This window comes from Diabrotica virgifera, chromosome 2 (assembly GCF_917563875.1).
Source record: "Diabrotica virgifera virgifera chromosome 2, PGI_DIABVI_V3a".
In the NCBI taxonomy this organism is placed as follows: domain Eukaryota; kingdom Metazoa; phylum Arthropoda; class Insecta; order Coleoptera; family Chrysomelidae; genus Diabrotica; species Diabrotica virgifera.
Window position 1 is genome coordinate 239742072 of NC_065444.1, and position 25209 is coordinate 239767280.

Consider the following 25209-nt stretch of genomic DNA (forward strand, 5'->3'; position numbering starts at 1 on the left):
AATTGCAGTCAACTCTACAAAAATGAATATTTTTGGCTGAAATTTTTTTGAGAGTACTATACTTTTACATGTTTCAATTATAAATAAAAATAATTTTTAGTTTCCAAGATATAATTTTTTTAAAAAGTCACTTTTTTTACCTGCAAGACAACAACTTGTTGATTTCAAATTGTAACAGTTGTTTTGCAAAGTATGCTGCCCTCTTGTATTTTCTGTGTTATCTTCATCATATCATCATACAATTACTTCATCTAAAAATTTTCTGCGAAAAAAAAATAAAACAAAAGTTTAACCACAGAATCAAGTTACACAAATTTTCAAACACCTCACCTGACACAGCGTCTCAAGTACGATTGCGCGAATTGGTAAATATAACTCCGCACGACCACGCAACTCGAAACACAAGTACGCAAACACGGTTGCGTGAAGCGTGGCTCGCAATCGTGAAATTTACGAGACTTGCTCGACCTGTAGATTTATTGCTAACGGGTCGCCAAGAAATCCAAACCTGCAATAAAAAATTGGGGCTCCTATTTAATGTTTTAAAGTAACCCCCCATCCCACTTCCGTAGGGGGGTCGTGTTTGGTGTCATTCGATAGATTGTTCAAAAATATTGAATACGTGTATTTTGCAGTTTTTCGATCCTGATGTTCATTTCACGAATTATCGCGGGGTTCCTAGTTAGAATTTTAAATTTACCACCCACCCCTCTCTGTGGGGGTCATGTTTGGTATCATTCGATAGATTTTTGAAAAACATTGAAAACGTATTTTTAGGTCTGACGTTTATTTCTCGAAATATTCGCTTTTTTCTTGCGAAACTTTGTGACTCTCCCATTTCCATACGCCCTGAACGTAAAATCCTTAGACATATCTATAAAGGTGTGCAGGAAAATGAATTATTATAGCGTAGACGCTATAAGCTTTACCACCTTTATATTAATGAGCCTAGTTACTAGATCTATGAAAATAAACAGGCTGCAGTGGCTAGGCCACTTAGAGTGAATGAATGAGGTGGAGCCGTCGAAACACATTTATAGCCAGAGACCGGATGGAGTGAGGAAAAGAAGCAGGCCCAGAGCATGATTTGGAAGGAATGGAAACTGATTCTGGAACAGGCCAAGACCCACCATGGGTTGTAGTGCGAATGATGATGATAGGACTGGAGATCCAATCAATTGTCATCTACAGTCACTCCACTCAATTTTTTCTGACTTCCAGCTATTTTAAAACGTTTTTATATACTTGGCTTGGTCTTTGTAACTACATGTTACCATTATCGTAAAAATAAGTAACTTTTATTCGAGACATTTTTTCGAATTATGGATAGATGGCGCTATAAGCAATAAATTTTGTAATCAATTTTAAAAATAGTTCTAGGCTACCTAGGCACCTGACATTTTCAGACTAGCTCAGAGCTAGCTAACAATGCAATATTTTTTTATTTATTTATTTATTTAACCTCCTTTAATACACAAAATAATTGTTATTACATTAAAACTACTGCTTACTACTGCTAAAAACTAATTCCTATATTAAGTACTAAACCTAAACAGAATAGAACAAGTAAAAACAAGTAAAAAAAAACACTACAAATACATCTAGACAAATAAATACATCTAAATAAAATTTTACGACAACTTTTGTAGACTAGAAATTTGTTTCAGAAGCAACTTTTATTTATTTCACAGAAGAATTTAAAAAGTCTATATCACAGTTAATTATCATATGGTTACATTCTTCTAACATCTTATTTATGGGTGAACAATCAGTCTTATTAGTTGAGAACAGTCGTTTGTTATTAATTCTTAAATGTGTTTTTGGAACATGAAATTTAATATTATTTATAAAAAAGCAATCTTTATATTTAATGTGATTTACAACATAGTATATAAAAAGGGCTGAATGAAAATGTCTTCTATTATCCAGTCGCTGAACTTTAAAACAAGTTAGCATAGCATTATAGGAAATCATGTAGGGATAGATACCAAACTTTCTGACATAAAGAAACCTCAAGAATCGTTTTTGAACCTTTTCAATCAGATCAACATTGAATTCGGCTTGTGGTGCCCATATAATAGAGGCATACTCCAAGTGAGGTCTTACCAGTGCATTGTATAATGATATTAGAGTTTCAGTTCTTTTAAAAAAATTTTAATTACGAATTATGAAGCCAAGAGTTCTGTATGCCTTTCCAATGATGATCCGATAATGTTCACTAAATCTCAAATTTTGCTGAAACATTACTCCAAGATCTTTGCAAGTGTTCTTTCTTCCAAGTACAGTGTTAGAAATTTTGTTTTGGTTCTCCACGTATTGTGTTTTTCGAGTGATAGTAAAAACATGACATTTAGAAGTGTTTAGAAACATTTTGTTGTCATCAAACCATTGACTTACTGAGTTCAGATCACATTGCAGCATCTCAGAGTCCTGTAGAATTGAAATTTCTCGAAAAATCTTAAAATCATCTGCAAATAGTAGGCTTGTCGAAAACTTCACACATTGAGGCAAATCGTTAATAAATATAGCGAACAGAAGAGGACCCAAGTTGCTACCTTGTGGTACCCCTGATGTCGACATAAATAGCTTAGATAAACTGTTCCCTACTTTGACTTGATTTAACCTAACAGAAAGGTATGACCTCAGAAACATACATGCTTCTCAATCAAAATCAAATTTGCTTAGCTTTTCAATAAGTAATCAATCATTTAACTGCTATTATATGGCAGTGGCGCACCCAGGGGGTTTTGGGGGTTAAAACCCCTCCCAGGACATATGCAAAATATATAAAGAATAGTAGGAAAATGTAACTTGTCTTTCACAAGCAATACAAAAAAATTTCGGGGCACAAGTCAACCCCTCCCAGAAGAAAATTCTAGGTGCGCTACTGTTATATGGATAAATCGATTTTTTTTTAATTTCAAACTATTTTAAAAATGTGACTAATGCAATGACATTTAGTTTCCATTTTAAAGTACGTTAATAAATAGATATCTACAAATTAATGGTGGCTCAGTGGTAGAGCATTAGACTGCAGTTCGAGAGGTCCCGAGTTCGAAACCCGGCTGTTTCGTATCTTTTTTTAATAAATAATTAAAAGTTAATATACTTAAAATTCATATTTTATAAGTTAATTATTATATATAAATATTATATACAGGGTGGTGAATTGGAAAACGGGCCATAGGAAACTCAATGTAAAATTCTAAACTGTTGAATTCCTGCTTTCCTAATTATTCTACATCGAAAGACATGAGAAACTATTTATAGAGGCATGAAATCTTTATTAAAAACAATTGTTAAAATTGTTCTACGAATTAAACACATTCCAAAATTTTGTAAAATATAATAAATTTTATCAAAAATCTTTTATGACAAAGGGATTGAAACAACAATATTTATAGTTAATAATTTTATATTGTGTCTATACATATAACACAACCGTGGTATCATAAAAAGTACTTTTTTGTACTAGTGTAATTTTTGGAATTTTAAGCATTTTATATCGTCAAATTATTTTATATTTTCTCCTATAAATTATAAAAACATTTTATTATAAAAAGTTATTTTTTATAAAAGTGTAATTATTATCGTGTCTCTCTCTCTAATTTTTTCTGACTTCCTCATTCATTTTAGTACATAGGTACATAAAACTTTAAATTATTTTGCTTAAGGGGGCAGGCGCGAAATCTTGGTCCAATGCTATTTAAATGCATTCATTTTTTTCAAATCCTGTGAAAATGAAAATATTTTTTAAAAATTTAAACGCAAAATGAAAGAATATATTATTACCGAGGGTCGAAAGTTCCTTAGAATAAACAAAGTTTCTTTTGAATGAAATATTTGAAATTAAAAATCACACTAAATTTTCTCTTTTTTTTTATCCCTGTAACTTATTCAAATAAACATTACAGAAGTTTTCAGGGAATTTCGGCCATTGGTAATAATGTAATCTTTTAATTCTGCGTTTAAATTTTTCAAAAATACTTATTAGTTTTCTCAGGATTCGAAAAAAATGAATGCATTTAAATAGCATTGGACCAAGATTTTGCGCCTACCCCTTCATAAATTTTGCCATAAAATTACAGTAACCAATATTTTTGGCAATTTCGCGACAAAAATGGATTATTGATGAAGTAGTCAAATTTCTGGATATTTTTATTTTTAGATCTGGATATAGCACTAACGACCGCACTTACTGGTAATAAAAAATCTAATAGAGAAGTCTGCGGAATACAACAAACCATTGGCACTGATATTCGTGGACTACGAGAAAGCATTTGATACCATAAGCCAGCAGAAAATGTTAAAAGCATTGACAGAATGCCGAATAGACCATCGCTACATTAACATGATCAAATATATCTACCAAACGGCAACGGCTAGCGTAAGACTGTCTGAACAACAAACAAATACATTCTGTATACAGCGAGGAGTACGGCAGGGAGACACCATCTCACCAAAGCTGTTCACAACCCTTTTAGAACACACATTTAAGAAGGCAGATCTAAACGAATATGGTATCAATATAAATGGAGAGAAGCTCAGTCATTTGAGATTCGCAGATGACATTGTCCTTATAGCCGATCGTATGGATGATGCAATAATAATGTTGAACAAATTATATTACGCTTCCTTAGAGGTCGGACTAAAGATTAATATCAACAAGACGCAAATAATGACTAATCTGGTGCTAAATCGTAATATTGTTGTTGATGGAATGGATATTGAGCAGACTGCATCTTATAAGTACTTAGGACATGAAATTCGGTTGGGACGAGATAACCAGACGTGCGAACTCCCACGTCGCATAGGATTAGCCTGGGCAGCGTTTGGTAAACTTAACTATGTATTTAAATCGGACTTGCCCATATGCCTCAAAAGGAAAATCTTTGACCAATGTGTGTTGCCTGTACTCACTTATGGAGCCGAAACATTAACACTAACAAAAAAGGTAGTGAACAAGATTCGCGTAACTCAGAGGGCTATGGAGCGCCAGATGTTGGGTGTCTCCCTGAGAGACCGAATCCCAAACGAAGAAATACGCCGTAGTACAAAAACAACAGACGCTGTCGAAAAAATCGCGTCGCTTAAGTGGAATTGGGCAGGACACGTCGCCAGATTGCCAGACAACCGATGGACAAAACGTATTGTCGAGTGGAGGCCGCGAGAAGAAGCACTACGGAGCAGAGGACGCCCACTAACCAGATGGGCCGATGATTTGAAACATGTTGTCGGTAACTGGATGCAAGCCGCACAAAATAGAGATGAATGGAAAGAGCTGAGGGAGACCTATGTCCAGCAGTGGACGCGTACGGGTTGATGATGATGAGTCAAATTTCCGAGTAAGAATATCATTTGTAGTAGGTATCTACATCATAATTTGTAGAGTAAATTAGCAATAAATCAACCATATCGTTTCAAGTTTCAAGAACAAAATATGATTGATGAAGACTCGGTAGATTGAAGTCACTTTCGGAGAATCACTCAACGTCTGCGTCAAGTCGTATTGGGACCGTGCAAGTTCGGAAAAGCGACACCTGGTTTCATAGCTCAGCAACATTTTTCGCACTTTTAATTGTATTGGCCAATTATATTAGTCCTGGTTGCTGGATAATCGTCAAGGCAACAGTCCCCAAAAAAATATGAGAAGAAAAAGTAAGACTGAGGTTTTCGAAAAAAAAATGGTATAAATCATAACAGAACATAATTTAGAACATGTATCAAAGATAAAAAAGTTTTGTTTTTCTTTCGTTTGGCCCCTAAAGACGACTAAAAATTAAACTTATAGCAGCCACCCCAAAACGCGTCGTGACGTCACGGGGTTGTATGTTTACATTCTACACCAATTGAAAGGAAACGGCGATTGCATTTTATTTCACTTCGACCACCACCGATATTCTACACGACGTGTTTCGAGCTCATGTCAAGCCCTCGTCAGGAACATCTAGGTGGATGATCGAGGTGTAACAAAATGCTTTTGGCCTTTCTGGTAATAATAAAATAACCAGACTTCAGTACACTTGGTACGACATCTATATGAATTAAACGAAAAGATTTCTCTGGTATACAGAAGAAATCTTTTCCGTAGCGGACGCGAAAATGTAAATTTCAAAGTCTTCATAAAAGACGATGAACGACAAAAGACACCTCTTTGTGTCACAGATTTGTCTACAAAGCCACGTTATTCGCTACACATTCGTCAATAACGGAGAAAAACCGTGATATGAAAGGAAACGGCGATTGCATTTTATTTCACTTCGACCACCACCGATATTCTACACGACGTGTTTCGAGCTCATGTCAAGCCCTCGTCAGGAACATCTAGGTGGATGATCGAGGTGTAACAAAATGCTTTTGGCCTTTCTGGTAATAATAAAATAACCAGACTTCAGTACACTTGGTACGACATCTATATGAATTAAACGAAAAGATTTCTCTGGTATACAGAAGAAATCTTTTCCGTAGCGGACGCGAAAATGTAAATTTCAAAGTCTTCATAAAAGACGATGAACGACAAAAGACACCTCTTTGTGTCACAGATTTGTCTACAAAGCCACGTTATTCGCTACACATTCGTCAATAACGGAGAAAAACCGTGATATGAAAGGAAACGGCGATTGCATTTTATTTCACTTCGACCACCACCGATATTCTACACGACGTGTTTCGAGCTCATGTCAAGCCCTCGTCAGGAACATCTAGGTGGATGGTCGAGGTGTAACAAAATGCTTTTGGCCTTTCTGGTAATAATAAAATAACCAGACTTCAGTACACTTGGTACGACATATATGTGTCGTTCATCTATTGTCGTTCATCGTCTTTTATGAAGACTTTGAAATTTACATTTTCGCGTCCGCTACGGAAAAGATTTCTTCTGTACACCAGAGAAATCTTTTCGTTTAATTCATATAGATGTCGTACCAAGTGTACTGAAGTCTGGTTATTTTATTATTACCAGAAAGGCCAAAAGCATTTTGTTACACCTCGACCATCCACCTAGATGTTCCTGACGAGGGCTTGACATGAGCTCGAAACACGTCGTGTAGAATATCGGTGGTGGTCGAAGTGAAATAAAATGCAATCGCCGTTTCCTTTCATATCACGGTTTTCCTCCGTTATTGACGAATGTGTAGCGAATAACGTGGCTTTGTAGACAAATCTGTGACACAAAGAGGTGTCTTTTGTCGTTCATCGTCTTTTATGAAGACTTTGAAATTTACATTTTCGCGTCCGCTACGGAAAAGATTTCTTCTGTATACCAGAGAAATCTTTTCGTTTAATTCTACACCAATTGTATATATAATTTTAAATTAGACATTATAAACGTCAGTAAAAAATACAGTTATGTGACGTTAAAAGTGTTTTTGATCGTTTGAACTATGCATAGAAAATTAGTACTTTTACAAAATGGTTTTATTTTCAATAGTAAACCTTCTTTCCTTTAATTCAAAAACTGTATCAAACTCCAATCTCAACAAACTGGTATATATTATTACAACGACAAACGATAAATGTCATTAGAATATAAATAGTTTTCCTTTATTCCCCGACGACGAGCTGCGCAAATACCCAAGTAGGTGGAGGCCAATAAACTAAAGAAGAAGAATATACGTAAATATAACCATAAACGGAACCACATAGTTAAACTCTGTGACCTCACGGGTCGTTTGAACTATTTTAAGATAAAGAAGACTTTAAATTTGTACTTCTAACGGCCGGTTTCACAAAGTAAAGTTAACTTGTGGTTAAGAGATAACCAGAGGTTACCTCAAAATATGCGTTTTAGTTTCAGGTCAACGGCGAAGTATGGTTAACTCACAGAATTTTTAACCACACAGGTTGGAGTGGGTTGCCCTTATGGGTATAGCCAGAAAGGGTAACAATTATGAAACTGAAACGCATATTTTGGGGTAATTTTGAGGTTATCTCTTAACCACAAGTTAACTTTACTTTGTGAAACCGGCCGTAAGTTATGATGAGTTTTTGAAGCGTGAAATTTTGGAAATCTCGTTTTTATACAAAACTGAACATTATTATGTAATAAAAAAATGTGCAAGTTCCCTATTGTATGTAGTAAATAAAATTAATTATTAAAATGCAATACTGCAGGCAAAATACAATTAATTAAATTTAATTTTATCTAATATTTGTATATCATATCAACATTGTGGAGCAACATATAATTTTTCTTCTTCAATGACAATAAGTATGAAATATACATCAATTTGACAATTTCAATTGACAATATATATAGTGACTGTACACCCCGATATGGGGCTAAGTCGCGTAAGCTTTCTAGATCCTATTTCTTAGGAGGATCAGTCCCTTTTGCTTATGTTATCTTCTTAACGATTTCTCTCCATTTTTCCTATCTCTAGTTTTTCCCCGCCATTCTCTGACTCCTGCGTTTTTTAAGTCTTCTTCAACTTCTTGCAACCACTTTGATCTTGGTCTTCCTCTTTTCTTTCTTCCTCCTGGATTCCATTCTACTATCATAGCATATGTCACTGCTTCATCTCCTGCCCGCCAGATGTGACCTAACCATCTACATCTAACTCTGCATTGCTTTATTTTGGTCACGATATCTTCTTTTAGTACTTTCTTAATCTCTGCATTTGTTCGGCTTCGATATTCATTTTGCTCTAATGTTGTTCTGAAGCTATTTCCTTGTGGCATTTTTATGATTAATTATTTATATGGGAAATAAGCCACAATTAAAATGAAAAAAATAATTTTATTAACGTTTCGACGCCCAAATCGGGTGCCGTTGTCAAAATACAAAATATACAGTAATATTTTGTATTTTGACAACGGCACCCGATTTGGGCGTCGAAACGTTAATAAAATTATTTTTTTCATTTTAATTGTGGCTTATTTCCCATATAAATAATTAATCATTTTGCTCTGTTCTGATTGGTCCCAGTATGGTTCTCATGATCTTTCTCTCCACTATTCTTAAGTTTTCTTCATCTTTGTTAGTCATCGTCATTGTTTCTGCTGCGTATAATAATATTGGTCTAATTATGGTGTTATACATTCTCATCTTGGTTTTAATAGACAGTATTTTGCTTTTCAGTAGTGTTTTATTTGCAAAATAAGCTTTATTCGCTGCCAATATTTTTTCTTTTATTTCTGGTATTCTTTCACCCGTTTTGCTTATTGTCACTCCTAGGTATTTGAAATGTTCTACATCTTCAAACTCTGAATTTCCTATTTTGGTTTTTCCTTTTATTGCTGGTTTCCCTAGTCTTAATATTTTCGTCTTTTCTTCATTTAATGTGAGTCCCATTGTCTCCCCTTTCTCTTTTATTTCTTCTAGCATTTCTTTCATTATGTTTCTATTTTTTGCAATAATAACAATGTCGTCTGCATATGCGATTATTTGTCCACCTCTTGTTCTTAGGTTTCCTTTGTTTATATTTCGTAGTACATATTCTAAAGCTAGATTAAACAGTGTCGTGGATAAGGCATCCCCTTGTTTCACTCCTTTATTTATAATGAATTCATCTGTCTCGCCTCTTTGCGTCTTTATGCTAATTTTGGTAGTTCTCATTGTCATATTTATTAATTTTCTGAGTTTATGTGGGATTTTTAATTTTTCCAGGGCAATCATTAGTTGTTTTCTCTTAATCGAATCAAATGCCTGTTTGAAATCGATGAATAGCATTTCTAATTGCAGTTTGTATTCATTTGCTTTTTCCATTATTTGTTTTATTGTGTGTATAGCATCTATTGTTGATCTTCCTTCTGTGAATCCACATTGGTACTGTCCCACTCTCTTCTTCGTGATCTTTGACAATCTTTTTCTTATTATCGAAGTCAATATTTTATATGTTGTGCTTAGTAGTGTTATTCCTCTATAATTTTCACAAATTTGTTGGTCTCCCTTTTTATGTATTGTTATTACCTGCCCTATCTCCCAGTCTTCTGGCATCTTCTCTTCCTTCCATATATTTTTCAATAGTGATAGTATTTTTTCCTTCAGTTCCTTTCCTCCATATTTTATAAGTTCCATGTTAATTTCGTCTTTTCCTGGAGCTTTTCCATTTTTGCTCTTCTGTATTACTTCCTCGAGTTCATCTATTGTTGGCTCTTTTGAGACTGCAATGTGTATTTCGTCTGCTTCTTCGTCCACCGTTTCCTCTTCTTCGTGCATTTCTTCTCCAGTGTATTCCTCCGTCAAGAGTTCTCTGTAGTGATCTGCCCATATTCATTGTCTTTTACAATGACTATTCCCTCTTTATTTTTTATTCCGTTTGTTTTACCTTTGTATTTTTTGGTTTGTTCTTTAATATTTTTATAGAAATGTTTCGTGTTTCTATTTGTTCTTTCCTGTTCTATTTCTTGCATCTTTTCATCTGCCCATCTTCTTTTATTTTGTCTTATAATTTTCTTAGCGTCCTTTCTTAATTTTTCATAACTTTCTCTGTCTTCCTCTTTATCCGTTCTCAGCCATTTAATTCTTGCTTGCACCTTTTGTGCTGTTAGTTCTTTACATTCGTTGTTATACCATTCGTTTTTTGTTTTCTTCTGGTGTTTGCCTACCTGCTTTTTTGCAGCTTCTTCTATTGACTTTTTGATCATGTCCCATTCTGATTTGATGTCCTCTGCTTTATATTTCTCTCTTATTTGCACTGTTACTTCTTCTTCATATTTTTTTCTAATATCTGCATTCTGCAATTTATTGACATTCCATTTTTTCTGTTGATTTTTCTGTTTAGTTTTGATTTTAACTTTTTGTCTTATGGTGGCTGCGACCATATAGTGGTCTGAATCCGCACACGCACCTCTGAAAGTTCTCACGTCCTTCATTGAAGATTGTTTTCTTTTGTTTATTAGTATGTGATCAATTTGGCTATACGTTTTCTGATCAGGTGACCTCCATGTTACTTTATGCATTTTAGGGTGTTCAAATTTTGTTGAGCTTATTATCATGTTTGTTCTTGTTGCTAGGTTACATAGTCTTAGACCACTATCATTAGTGTTTTTGTGTACGGTGTGTTTTCCTGCAATTTGCTGTAAAAAAATCTTCTTTTCCAATCTGGGCATTGAGGTCTCCTAGTATAATTATAACATCTTCTTTGGGTATTTTTCCATCTCTTCTTCTATCTTATCATAAATCAATTGACAATATGAATTATTTAAGAGTTTCAAGATTTCTCCGATATTTTCCCACGATCGTTTCTCGTATCCCCTCCAAGTACTCGCACACCGCGAATTATGAAATCGGTATGCGTACAAAAGCCAGCGTAGCTCGAGTTTGGCAAATCATTTGTAGGAAAAGCTCGGGTTTTGTTTGTGAAGATCAAGTTCACTTTCGGATAATAGGACTTTTCAAGGTTTCTGTCATATGTCGTATAATCCGTGGATAATATTAATAAACTTGGAAGTCAAACAATTAGGGATGCACTTCATAGATTTAATGACATCATAATCCAACGGTATAAACTTGAAGGCAAACAAATTTAACAAATTTTTCCTCACATATTAGTTTTTCGCTACCGCAAGTTTAACAGGAGACCGCTGTAGTCAAATAAAAAACATATCAAAGCAGCTACCGTTGTCTTTGTCTTTTACGAGTGTGAAACAAAGATAACTATCTGTACTATAAGTGTCAAACTGACATTGTCCCATAGAAGGTTATGTAAGATTTTTGTTTGTTGATTTTTTTCTTCTTCTTTTATGGCCTTTCGGATCTGTGCCCTTTTAGCCAACAACATTTCTTAAAATTACCATAGAACAAGATTATTATAAACCTAATCGACCAATCAAGGATAAGGAATGAAAAGGGAAGTTGGTTAAAAATAAACTAAATAAATAAAATATAATTTGAAACCAATTTCCACCTGTTTTCAGTTTGGTGGCATGTAGAATGATATTTATTGTCAGTTTATAAATTATTAGAGTGAGAACTTAGTTTGTGAAAACAGTAAATAATTTGACATTATATTTAACCTCCAATATTATGTCAGACGTCAGTTACCATTTACAATTGTATTTATTCCATGTATTGAGCCATACGCTAAATAAAAATAACCATTTACAATCACATAATAATAACGTCATATAAACTCGTCATTAATTCTAGCCAATGAAATTCTCGCCGTAATAGGAATGGCGTGTCAAAAAAATCCGATTATTCCCTATATATTTTTTAAAATTGAGAATATGGCAACAAGGGGAAAATTACGTGCATTTATTGTTTGACTTTTCCTATAGGGCTTTTCATTGATTGTCATTTGTTTCGAGCTTCTGTCATGTGTCACATAATATTAATATATCTACGTCATACGTCTTTGGTTTGTATTCTTGTATATACCAATAACGTATGTTGTAGATATATTAATATTATGTGACACATGACAGAAGCTCGAAACAAATGACTGTGAATGAAAAGCCCTATATATACGACATATGACAGCAGCTCGAAACAAATGAGAAGCGTTGAAAAGTTCTATCGTTCAAATTTTGCGCCAATTCGTATTATGAAATCGGTATACGTACAAAAACCAGCGTAACTCGAGTTTGACAAGTCATGTTTGTCAGTTGATAGTTCAGGTTTCTTTCCTAGGTGGCGCTAGGAGTTATCGTCCCGGACAAATTGCATTTCCACTTGACGTGCCGTCCTAACCTTTTTACAATATATATATGATAAACGGAGATCATAATTATTAAGTCTTCTTTAATAGGTAAATATGATTAAAAGGCAAAGAGAGAAAAAACTAAATTGATCATTTATTTTAAATATTTTATATGGGATTAAATCAAAATAGATTGTAATGAGAAATTGAAATTACATTTTTTTAACATTTTTATTTGTTTTAGAACCGTTTTCAAAAAATCCTTAAATAAAAAAATAATACAAATTTATCCTCCAAAAATAAACAATCTTTTACAAATTAATGATTAATTTAATAAATTATGTATGTAATGAAATAACAGACGTTCTCACAATCATTTATTTACATGGAACGACCAGTTTCGCTGTCTACAATGTACACAACAGCTTCAGGTCACCGGTAAAAGTAAATTTATAAAAAAAAACTAAGTGACTTTATAAGTCCTCTTAAAATATTACAAAAAAAAAGCAAAATATAGTGTTTTGGTCTGCCAATTTTCCACATCATTTTAAACAATTTGTTATGTTTGTCTAATATGTGTCTGCTTTAGTCTGGTCTGTGTTGTTTTTAGCTAAAACCAAACTAAATTCTCAATCCTCAAAATTAGTACTATTCAGGCGAAGGTTTTAATAAATTTTACTACTTGCACACAATAATAGAAGGTCAACCAAAAAATTTTCGGTACATATCTTCGTTCAAGGTCCATGATTCAACACCATAAAAAAGGACAGAGAAGACGTAGCACCTCAGCATTCTTACTATTATACCAAAAGAAAGGTTGTGGCTCTTGAAAAAGGCCCCCATACGGTTGAAGGTTGATCTAGCTTTTGCGATGCGCGCTCTTATCTCTTGGTTGTTGGTCATCATCATCATCAGTGGCGTTACAGCTCTTTATGAGCCAAAGCCTTCTTCAGAACAATCCTCCATTCGCCCCTGTCTCTGCCAACTCTTCTCCATGCTCTAATTCCAATAGATTTCAAATCATTTTCCAAGTTGTCTTGGCATTTAAGTCTCGGTCTTCCTCTTGCTCGTTGTCCCATCGGCCCTCTTCGGTCAAAAACTTTTCTGACTATGGCATCTTCCTCTCGTCTGATTACATGACCTATCCATCTAAAGCGTGCTACCTTAATGAATTTTACAACGTCAGGTTCTCCAAAACTTCTATACAACTCAAAGTTGAGCAGTTCTTGGTCATTCTGAGTAAGTGACTAAGTTTCTGAGTCATATGTTAGCACTGGTCTTATTAGTGTTTTGTAGGCAGTCAATTTAATTTTTCGTTTGAGCAGTTCTTGGTCATTCTGAGTAAGTGACTAAGTTTCTGAGTCATATGTTAGCACTGGTCTTATTAGTGTTTTGTAGGCAGTCAATTTAATTTTTCTAGGTATTTTTGAGGCCATCTGCCTTCTTAAGCCATAGTAGCACTTATTGGCGAGCACTATTCTTCTTTTAATCTCTTCACTGACATTGTTATCTTTAGTTAGCAGCGAGCCTAAATATATGAAGGTGTCGATACCTTCCAGTTCTAGGTCGTCAATCATTATTCTTGTAGGTGTCGGGTTGCTTGACCTAGTGCAACACATATATTTGGTCTTTTGAACATTTATATTTAGCCCCATTCTCTGTGCAGATGCTCTTTTTTTTTTATTTAATGGCATAGACATTAGTCATTCAGCCAGTTGCAATAAACAAAATACAATCCTAATCCTAATACAAAATAAACAGAAACAATATAGTAACACAATAAATAATACAATACAATAATAATACAATAAAAACAATAATGGAACTCTGATAAAGTGATAAAACATTTATGACAAAAAAAAAATGCAAATCTGAACTTAAATCATAAAAAATCTCATGCCCGCATACAAATCTTATAGGACTGTGCGTGTATCTGACAAGAAATCTATAATGATATTGTATATTTGTTGTGAGCCTGTAGCCAGCAATGACTGTATATTGAATGGTGCATGCATATTAAGTTGAATTAAATTTTTATAGAGAGAGTTTGAATGCTGTTGAAACTTAGTACATTCAAAAAAGATATGATCAAGATCACCCTGCTTTCCGCAATGTTTGCAATTATTGTCTTCAATCACATTTATTTTATATAAATGACTTGGATAGCAAGCATGCCCAAAACGTAATCGATTTATAGTTGTTATATATTTACGTGAAGCTTTAAAACTCTTAAACCATGTATTTTGTGGAATCACTGGTTGTAAAGTGGTGTAGCTTGTGGGGTTTGTTAAGCAGTAAAGATTCCATTGATCTTTCCATATCGATAGTTGGTTTCTTTTAAAAATAGTAATAACATCTGATACACATAAAGAATATGACAATAAAGTGCCTGATGTTATACTGGATTTGGCTAAGTAGTCTACATACTCATTATCTTTGAGTCCAATATGTGCCTTAACCCAAATAAATTTTATATTGAAGCCAGAGTCTTCTAACTGCTTTAACATATCCTTTATTAAAAATATGTAAGGATTACTAAATGTTTTGGGCAAAAAAGTATTTTTGATATTCTGTAAAACTGATAGGCAGTCTGAAAGAATTAACGTTTTTTTAGTATAAGAGTTTTTAATATATTTCAACGCTTCGAGTATGGCCAATGATTCCGCAGAGAAAATTGAAAACTCATTGGGAAGTTTGTACTTGAATTCGAAACCTCCTGAGGGTAAAAAATTAACAGATGCTCTTAACGTCCGAAATGCTTCAGTCAGAGATTCTTTCGATCTACCTATGATGTCTATGTCATCTGCGTATCCGACAATTTGTACTGATTTGTTAAAGATAGTACCATTCGTATTAATTTGGGACTCTCGAATTATTTTTTCTAATGCCAGGTTAAATAAGAGACACGATAGTCCATCACCCTGTCTTAGTCCATTTTTGCAATGGAAGGGTCTTGAGAGATCGTTCTGGATCTTTACCACGTTCTCTGCTCCTGTGAGCGCAAGTTTAATTAATTGAACAAGATGAAGCAGTATTTTAAATTCTACCATAGCAAGTAGAAGTTTACCTCTATTAACTGAGTCGTATGCGGCTTTGAAGTCCACGAATATAAAGTAAATATCTGGTCTGCTGTTGATTTATTAGGACGGAAACCGCACTGATATCCTCCTACTATTTCTTCAGCGTAGGGGAGAAGTCTTTTGTACAATACGTTGGACAACACTTTATATGCCATATTGAGTAGAGTGATGCCTCTATAATTATCACACACCATCATGTCTCCCTTTTTGTGTAGAGGACACAGTACACCCAACTTCCAGTCTGTGGGTGTTTCTTTCTGTTGTCAAATTGCAGTTATCAGTTTATGCATGTGTTTCAAGAGGGTGTCGCCGCCGTTTTTGAAGAGATCAGCAGGGAGATTATCCGAACCGGGGGCTTTGTTATTTTTAAGTGTTAAGATGGCTTCTCTAATTTCTTCTTCGGTGGGGAGTGGCTGCCGATCATCTTCATTAATTTGAAGGATGGGATCCTCCATCTCGCCATCTTCATAATTGCCACTAAGCAGTTCTTCAAAATGTTGCGAATATCTGTTTAGTATCTGTTCCTTGTTACTAATTATAGAGCCGTCCCTATTTTTACAGGCTATTATTCTGGGTTTGAAGTATTTTCTGCAGCTATTTATCTGTTGGTAGAATTTTCGTGTGTCTTTCCATTATGGTAGTTAACAATTTCGTTTAGAGCGTGTTCGTATTATTCTCTCTTTTTTCATCTGAACATTCTCTTTTCTTCCCTTCTAAGATTTTCATAATATTCGAGAGTTGATCTCGTTCTGCGCTGTTGGAGTCTCTTATATGCTTCATTTTTTTGTTGGTTAATATGTCTACACTCTTCGTCGAACTAATCCTCGTTTTTTGGTTGTTGGTCCATTCTTCATTTATTATGGTGCCGAGGTAGTTGTAGTGCCTCACTCTTTCTACAGGGTTTTGGTTGATGTAGAGCTGACCTTCTGTTAGCAATAACTGAGCAAAAGTATGACATTGTTTACCTCTGAAATCATTCCTTATACCGGCATCTTGTAATTTACTTTTACCGGGGACCTGAAGATACTGTGCACATTGTAGACAGCGAAACCGGTCGTCCCATGTAAATAAATGATTGTCAGAACGTCTGTTACTTCATTACTTACTTAGTATGAACTCACACATGCAACCCATTCAATATTTTAATAAATTATATATTTGCTTCAACATTTTCAACTCCAAAAAGTTCATGCTTAATATCCAGATTAGCATGCACTCTTTTGGTATGTCTCTTTAAATTTGTGGAATCGAAATATCGGTTTGGACATATTGGACATGTGTAACGTTTTTCTCCAGTGTGTGCCCTTCTTACATGCAATTTTAGTGCTGTGCTGGCTTTATACCCTTTATTACACTGTTGACACTTGAAGGGATTTTCCCCAGTGTGGATTCTATGATGAATCTAAAAGCAAATAATAAACATTGTCGGAATCAAACATATATTGTAAAAGCCGGAGATACAGGATGCAGCCAGAAATCAGTTTGTTAATGAAAAGTCTTGGATTTAAAATATTGTTTATTATATTTTTATTTCAATTATTCTAATTGTATAAAAGTAGTAAACTTTGTATCTAGGGCTTTTCGTCTTCCTCGTATTACGAGAGATGTCGCTGTTTTGCGTCTCAAAAGGTGGAATCATTGCATCGCAATGTTTTCCCTTAAATAGGCAGGATTGTTGATTTTTGTTTCATAGTTCAGATAAATAAGGAAAAAAATATCCTGTTGGTGACACAACCCCCTCCAGGCCGAAACCAAATTTTTTGAGTAGTATGGACATCTATATTAATAATAGTCTGGGCTGATTATCGGAGAATAGGCCATTTTTGGGAAAAGTTATTTACCAGCAATTTTATTGCTGGAATCGAATTATAAGATCCTATACATTAATAATATAGGTATGCAAAGTCCTCAGATAGTGTGCTACTTTTTTTATAAACAAAATGGCGCCCGAAAATCGTGTTTTTTTCAATTATTGCTCTATAACTCCGAAGATTTTAATTTTACAACAAAAACACCCAAATAAAAATTCACCGTGATTAAATTCTGCATAGAGACGTGTTTTTCCCGATCTGCTCGGATGAAAATTTTCCTCGGAAAATGCGGGTTTTCCCAACAAAATCTTTAATTTTCAAATAAAGTTTTAGATAAGTAATTATCTACCAATAATTAAATAATTTAGTGACTTAAAAGCCTTCTTAGCTTAGATTATAGTTCCAGAAGCTGATGAAAATTAAACGAATATTTTAGCAACAATTCAATTGTTAATTAATAATTTACGGCCGCAATAATAACCAAAATAACTATGATACACTGATCAAACTTTGAAATCTTATAAAGATGAGATGCCTATTTAACATTTTGTCGACAAAATATAAATTTTTTATTTTTTTGCATTATCTTTAAATGTTTAAAAAAAAAATAGTTATAAACAAATTAACGTTTCTCAGAAAGTTTTTATTATATTGTAATTTTAAAAAATAGCTAAAATGCGCATTTTAAATATCTTGAAAATGAATGCTTTAATACTTTTTTGCAACCATTTGCAAAAAAGTTATGAAATAGCAAATAAACATACGATTTCTACGGTGTTTATAATTTTTTTTAATTCTTTCAAAGCGTAGAAGTGAGTTTAAAGTACAAGCTAATTATTTACAAAAAAATACCGATTATCAGTTTAATGCTTATATTTTAATTAAATATTATAAACATATTTTTTTGTAATTTACACGCGCGAAAGTAGAATAATACAGCACTGTAACTAAAATTTTCACTCGGAGCGACGACGGGCCGCGCGAGACGTACACTTTTATAAATAATGCATGCTGCGTGTCAGTCGCTTCGAGTGAACATTTAAGCTCCGACTCTGTATCAGGCCTACTTTTGCGCTAAAAATTACAAAAAAAAGTATTTTTAATCTTTGATTAAAATATAACCATTGCACTAATTTTTGACATTCTTTGTGAGTAATTATATTATACCATAGACTCACTTTTAAGCTTTGAAACAATTAAAACAAATTATAAACAACGGAGAAAACGTATATTTACTTTGCTGTTTCATAACTTTTTTGCAAATGGTTGGAAATTTTTTTTAAAGCATTCATTTTCAAGACCTATGAAATACGCATTTTAAGTATTTTATAAAATTAGAATATAATAAACAATTTCCGAGAAATGTTCATTTTTTTATAACAATTTTTTTTAAACATTTAAAGATTATGCAAAAAAATGAAAAATTTATATTTTGTCGACAAAATATTAAATAGGCATCACACCTTTATAATCTTTCTAAGTTTAATCAATGTCTCATGATTATTTTGGTTGTTATTGCGACTGTAAATTGTTAATTAACAATTGAATTGTTGCTAAAATATTCGTTTTATTTTCACCGGCTTCTGAATTTATAATCTATACCAAGAAAGCTTTTATTTCACAAAGCTATATAATTATTCATAAATAATTACTGGCCCAAAAAATTTATTTGAAAATTCGAGATTTTGTTGGGAAAACCCACATTTTCCGAGGAAAATTTTCGTCGGAGCAAATCGGAAAAAACATACTTCTATGTAGAATTAAATTGGGGTGAATTTTTATTTGAGTGTTTTTGGCGTAAAGTTAAAATCTTCGGAGTTATAGAGCCATAATTGAAAAAAATAAGATTTGTTGGCGCCATTTTGTTTATAAAAAAAGTAGCACACTATCTGCGGACTTTGAATACCTATTATAATAATATATAGGATCTTATAATTCCATTCCAGCAATAAAATTGCTGGTAAATAACCTTTCTTTGTACTTTACTAAGAATACCAGCGTATTATAACTATTTTTTTTTCAAAATTTAAAGATTATGCAAAAAAAAGAAAAATTTATATTTTGTCGATAAAATATTAAATAAGCATCTCATCTTTATAATCTTTATAAGTTTGATCATTGTATCATGATTATTTTGGTTATTATTGCGATCGTAAACTGTTAATTAACAATTGAATTGTTGCTAAAATATTCGTTTAATTTTCACCGGCTTCTGGAATTACAATCTATACCAAGAAAGCTTTGATGTCACTAAGTTATTTAATTATTGATTAATAATTACTTACCTAAAACTTTATTTGAAAATTAAAGTTTTTGTTAGGAAAACCCACATTTTCCGAGGAAAATTTTCGTCGGAGCAAATCGTGAAAAACATATCTCTATGCAGAATTTAATTGCGGTGAATTTTTATTTGGGTGTTTTTGTTGTAAAGTTAAAATCTTTGGAGTTATAGAGAAATAATTGAAAAAAAATACGATTTGTCGGCGCCATTTTGTTTATAAAAAAAGTAGCACACTATCTGCGGACTTTGCATACCTATATTATTAATATATAGGATCTTATAATTCGATTCCAGCAATAAAATTGCTGGTAAATAACTTTTCCATGAATTTTGCTAATTAGCCCAGAGTATAACCTATATGTTTCCTGCAGCCGATTTTGATGATATACATAGTTATAAACAAATTGTATACTTAAAGATTCTATTTAGGTAATCAGAAATAAGACACTTAATTAAAACAGGTGCTGGTGTCATATGATAATTTGAAAAGGTGAAAAAGGGGTTAAAAGTAAAATTAATCAATTAAAATGTGTGTGATGTATATGTACAGTACCTTGAATGATGTCTTTTTCTTCTTCTTAGTCGACTAAGGCTGGGGGGCGGTTTGGCACTTGTTTTATTTAAAACTAGATAAACTGTGGTTTCGCACTCAACGTCTATACGAATCTGAGGGATGCGCGTATGTGTATCGCTTCCACAGGCTGTCTTAAGTGACCTTTGAGCCTGGGGGTACTGCAGGACCGTATTGGTACGTAACATACACACACATGATTAAACAACAAATAAAAAAAATTTACAATATTAATTAATAATTACATATATAAAAGAAAAAATATGTGGAGGGACGGAACACAAATGAAGATCAAAAAACGGTAAATTTTCGCCTTTTTCGTCTATTACCAAAAAATTAAGCATTTCAAACAAGTTTGAGAGTAAGAAACTTATAAATCGTATAAAAAAAATTCAATATGGCGTTCGCTGAATATATCTATCCTTATTGGTTGCTTAGAAAATTGCAAAATAAATCATAAATTTTGAATTTTTATAAATATTTATAACTTATGTAAAAATTAACTTAGAACCTTCTTATTACACGGAATGCTGAGACTTCTGGTCTTAAATCATACCCTAAATTTCAAAGCAATTGGTCAAATAGTTTAAAAGTTATTTAATTTGTTTATCCCAAATTCATTTTTTTGCAACACTATAAGTCAGAACATGATGAAGTTACAGTAATACTTTGGATAGTTTATGAAAGAAGAAGATTTACACTATTAATTTAATTAAGAAAAAATGCCAAAAAATATTTCTAAATATTACAAAATTATTTTGCAAGAACATGTGAATTAAAAAAAGGGGGGGGCTAACTTCTTCCCTAATTGTCCTAGGACAATTGTTTTTGTTTCTAAATGTGTATAAAAATTCAGTCTTTCTAAATATGAAAAAATAATTTTTCTACGGGTAACGGTTAAAAAGTTATTTTAATTGTCTATAAGTAAGTAAAAAATCAACATGTTTTTGCAAAATAATTTTACACTGTTTAAAATGACTTTTTGTCATTTTTTTTAATTAAGTTAATAGTATGAATGTTCTTCTTTCATAAACTGTCCAAAGTATTACTGTAACCTCATAATTTTCTGACTTACAGTGTTGCAAAAAAAATGAATTTGGGATAAACAAATTAAATAACTTTTATATTTGACCAATTGCTTTGAAATTTAAAATATAATTTAAGCACAAGAAGTCTCAGCATTCCGTGTAATAAGAAGGTTCTAAGTTAATTTTTACAGAAGTTATGAATATTTATAAAAACTCAAAATTTATTATTTATTTTGCAATTTTCTAAGCAACCAATTAGGATAGACATATTCAGCGAACGCCATACTGAAGTTTCTTATACGATTTATGAGTTTATTACTCTCAAATTTGTTTAAAATGCTTAACTTTTTGGTAATAGACGAAAAAAGCGAAAATTTACCGTTTTTTGATCTTAATTTGTTTATAACTATTACATCAAAATCGGCTGCAGGAAACATATAGCTTATTAATATAGATGCCTGTCCAATATCAAACATTCATTATTCATATCATCATATCCGCTATTGAACAGTATATTTTTATCACCCCGTATATCACATGAGCCAATTTGTTATGGTATAGTACATGTACGGGTTTCTAATTTAGTTCACGAATTGTAAATTGTAAACAATAATTCGGGCAATTGCATTATTTAATTTGATGATCAAATATATTTCTTTGTTCTCAATATTTGTAAATATACTCAGCGCGTGGCTTGACACCAATACTAAGTGCCACCGCTGAGAAAGAATACACATTTTTAGAATCATTCTCAAGAATCACTTCAACCAGGCCAGATGTGCCTTTAACTTCAGTCAATATGTAGCATCAAAGAGTCTTCAACTAAACGTGTACAAGTAACAAGTCGTTACTCAAAGTTCTCCCGGGGTAATTACCCTAGTGTCGGTTTTATAAATAAATTCTTTTATTGCTATTGGTGTTTCCCTTATCTGAAGAACAGCCTCCACTGAGCCCTAGGATTATACAATGCCCATACTACTCAAAAAATTTGGTCTCGGCCTGGTGTCACAAGAAAAATCTTATAGGTCTGGATCCCGCGTATGAAAAAAAAGTTGATTAATAGCAAGCTCAAAATTTGTTAATGGCTTAAGGGTGTCTAGTCAGATAAACTTTGATATATGGGAACACTGGAACAGGGGCAGTTTTAATTGTGGAACAGGTTAAAAATTTGGAACGGTCACACCACGAAAACGGCACATTTATTTTGTCCGACAGAACAGACTTAAACTCTCCGAACAAAGATTAAACTCTCATGCAAAAATCAGACTGCTATTTATCACCTGTCATAATTCCTGTCATTTGACATATTCTACATGTTCCACTCATTAAAACGCCCATTTGGTGATAAATAGCAGTCTGATTTTTGCATGAGAGTTTAATCTCTGTTCAAAGAGTTTAAGTCTGTTCTGTCGGACAAAATAGAGGTGCCGTTTTCGTGGTGTGACCGTTCCAAATTTTTAACCTGTTCCACAATTAAAACTGCCCCTGTTCCAGTGTTCCCATATATCAAAGTTTATCTGACTAGACACCCTTAAGCCATTAACAAATTTTCAGCTTGCTATTAATCAACTTTTTTTTATACGCGGGATCCAGACCTATTATTTCTCTGGACTATCAGAATTGTGACTGCATAGCTTCACTGAGCTGAGATGCATAGATGCTGAAATAGCTATATGGAGATGGTGGTCCAACTCTGAATCAAATAAAAACAAAACCTGCCTTTATCTTTATCTTAATAAACATTGTCATTGTCAGTTATTATTAACCTTCCAGTACTCGCGCACGGAGACCGGCTGGAAACAGATTTAAGTCGGATCTATGTTACAACGGGGACGTGGACGGGACGGGGCACGTTGAAGAGTCGTCTGATATGAAAAGCATTGACTGGTTTATCTTACAACGGAACGGGCCGACACTGGGAAGAGACGAGGACGTGCGATTTCTATTGTTCTGCGCGCCGTGCCGTCCACGTCCGGGTGTAACATAAATCAGCCTTAAGGCTGATTGATGTTAAGACGGGTTCAAACGACTCGTGTACTTGGCAAGTACAAAATTATTCGGCTACTTGGCAAGTATACGAGCGTAAACATTTGGCTTAACGACTTTGACAAATGAATCAGTGGTATAATTTTTAATACATATACCAGGGCATTCAGGATAAAATAAATCGATTTTTAAATACAGCACCTAGAAAGCTACAACTTTTTGCATTGTGTTCAGGATGATGGCAGGAAAAAAGTCTACAATAGAAAAATGGTTGGAAATGCGCAGTTGCATTTTAAAGTGCATAATATGCATCCAAAAGTGCATAAACATGTCAAAATAAGTGTATTAAGGGCAGATTTTGTTATTCGGGGTTTGTTGGGGTCGCTGAGGACGACTACCCCATCAGAAAGGCCAATCGGAGCACTTGGTGTCCAGGGTTTTCAGCACTAAATTGATGCAAACAGATAACACGGGGGTTTTTGGAGTCGCTGAACAAGAATACGCCATCAAAACCGAACCCCCGGTGCACTTGGTGCCCAAAAATCGTCCAAACTCCAGAAGATAACATGTCTTAGCAGTGACCATGTGCACCAGGTAGTCGGCGGTCGGTTCTGGTGGCGTACTCGTATTCAGCGACCCCAAAAATCACCTGGTAATTTATTTGCATGCACTCAGTGCCGAAAACCTTCGAAATGTCAGAAGATGACGTGTCTTAGCCTTAGAAGTTATCAGGGGCACGAGGTGCTCCGGGGGTTGGTTCTGATGGAGTTTTCGTGTTCAGCAACACCAAAAACCCCCGTGTAATCCGTTTGCAGTAATTTAGTGCCAAAATCCCTCGAAAATTTAGAAGATAACGTGACCCTAGAGACCAGGTGCTATGGGTGTCGGTTCCGGTGGCGTATTCACTTTAAGCAACCACAAAAACCTCCGGGTAATCTGTTTGCATCAATTTGCAAAGTTGGAAATATGGACAAGTGTTTACGTGGAAAGTGTGCGAATCATTGTGATCCCTTTGACTTGGGTCATTTTTACCGACAAGAAATGGAAAATCAACGAGTGGCAACGAGTGACAAATAAAATTGTACGAGTAACTCACTCACACGGTTGGGTAGACCGGGTGCGAGTACTCATGTTATTATTTTGTCTAAAAATTGTTAAGTTATATTGGACAAGTCTCTTTTCGCTTTTGCTAGTTTTCACGTTTCGCCATGTAGTGTTATTAAGGGGCATCCTGCCCAGTTCCGGATTAATAATCTTGAGGTACCTAGGCAACCCAAGCTATGAGGCCCCTTAAGGCCTCCGCCTCTCCCTCCAAAACCACCTCGATTAACCCCTCCATCTCCATCCTCCATTTGCAGTTTTAAGTTCAATCTCTTCTCTCTGTAATGATTTACTGACAGAGTTGATGCGTTCTAAAATGTTACCCGAAACTCATTTATTACGAATGTTTCTTTTTGTTGACATTTCTTTTAACAAACACTTAGCCTCTTAAACTGTTTCATCCTTTGGATTAGTGTTTTCAGCAAGAGAATGCACATCAGACTTAAAGACGTTGTAACCTTTAGACAAAGCTCTTGTTGCGTCAGCCCTTGCACTCCACCTAATGCTGCTTGTTCTTTTAATGACTAGATCGTGGCGAATGGGATCTCTTAGTGAAGTTTCATTTAAGCATTTGATCATAGCTTCCAACGGTGGGTAGAGATATATACGATATTGCTCCAACGTAACTTTCAGCAGCACTTACTCCAACTAAATTAAGCGAGTGTGCGGCAAAAGGAATGTAAATTGCAAGTTTATTAATCTTAGATAAATCAGCCTGGATACCATTACATTTGCCTGACATGTTTGCTGAATGATTGTCCGCTCAT

General features: G+C 33.9%; 1 protein-coding gene across 1 annotated transcript in view; it reads right to left on the bottom strand.

Moving 5' to 3' along the window:
* Positions 1-25209, bottom strand: part of LOC114328515 (zinc finger protein 721-like) — a 70098-nt gene that overhangs the window by 17645 nt on the left and 27244 nt on the right. Inside the window, exon 5 of the mRNA XM_028277378.2 lies at positions 16818-17066. Coding sequence (XP_028133179.2) covers positions 16818-17066 — 249 coding nt within the window. The remainder of the gene's footprint in view (positions 1-16817; positions 17067-25209) is intronic.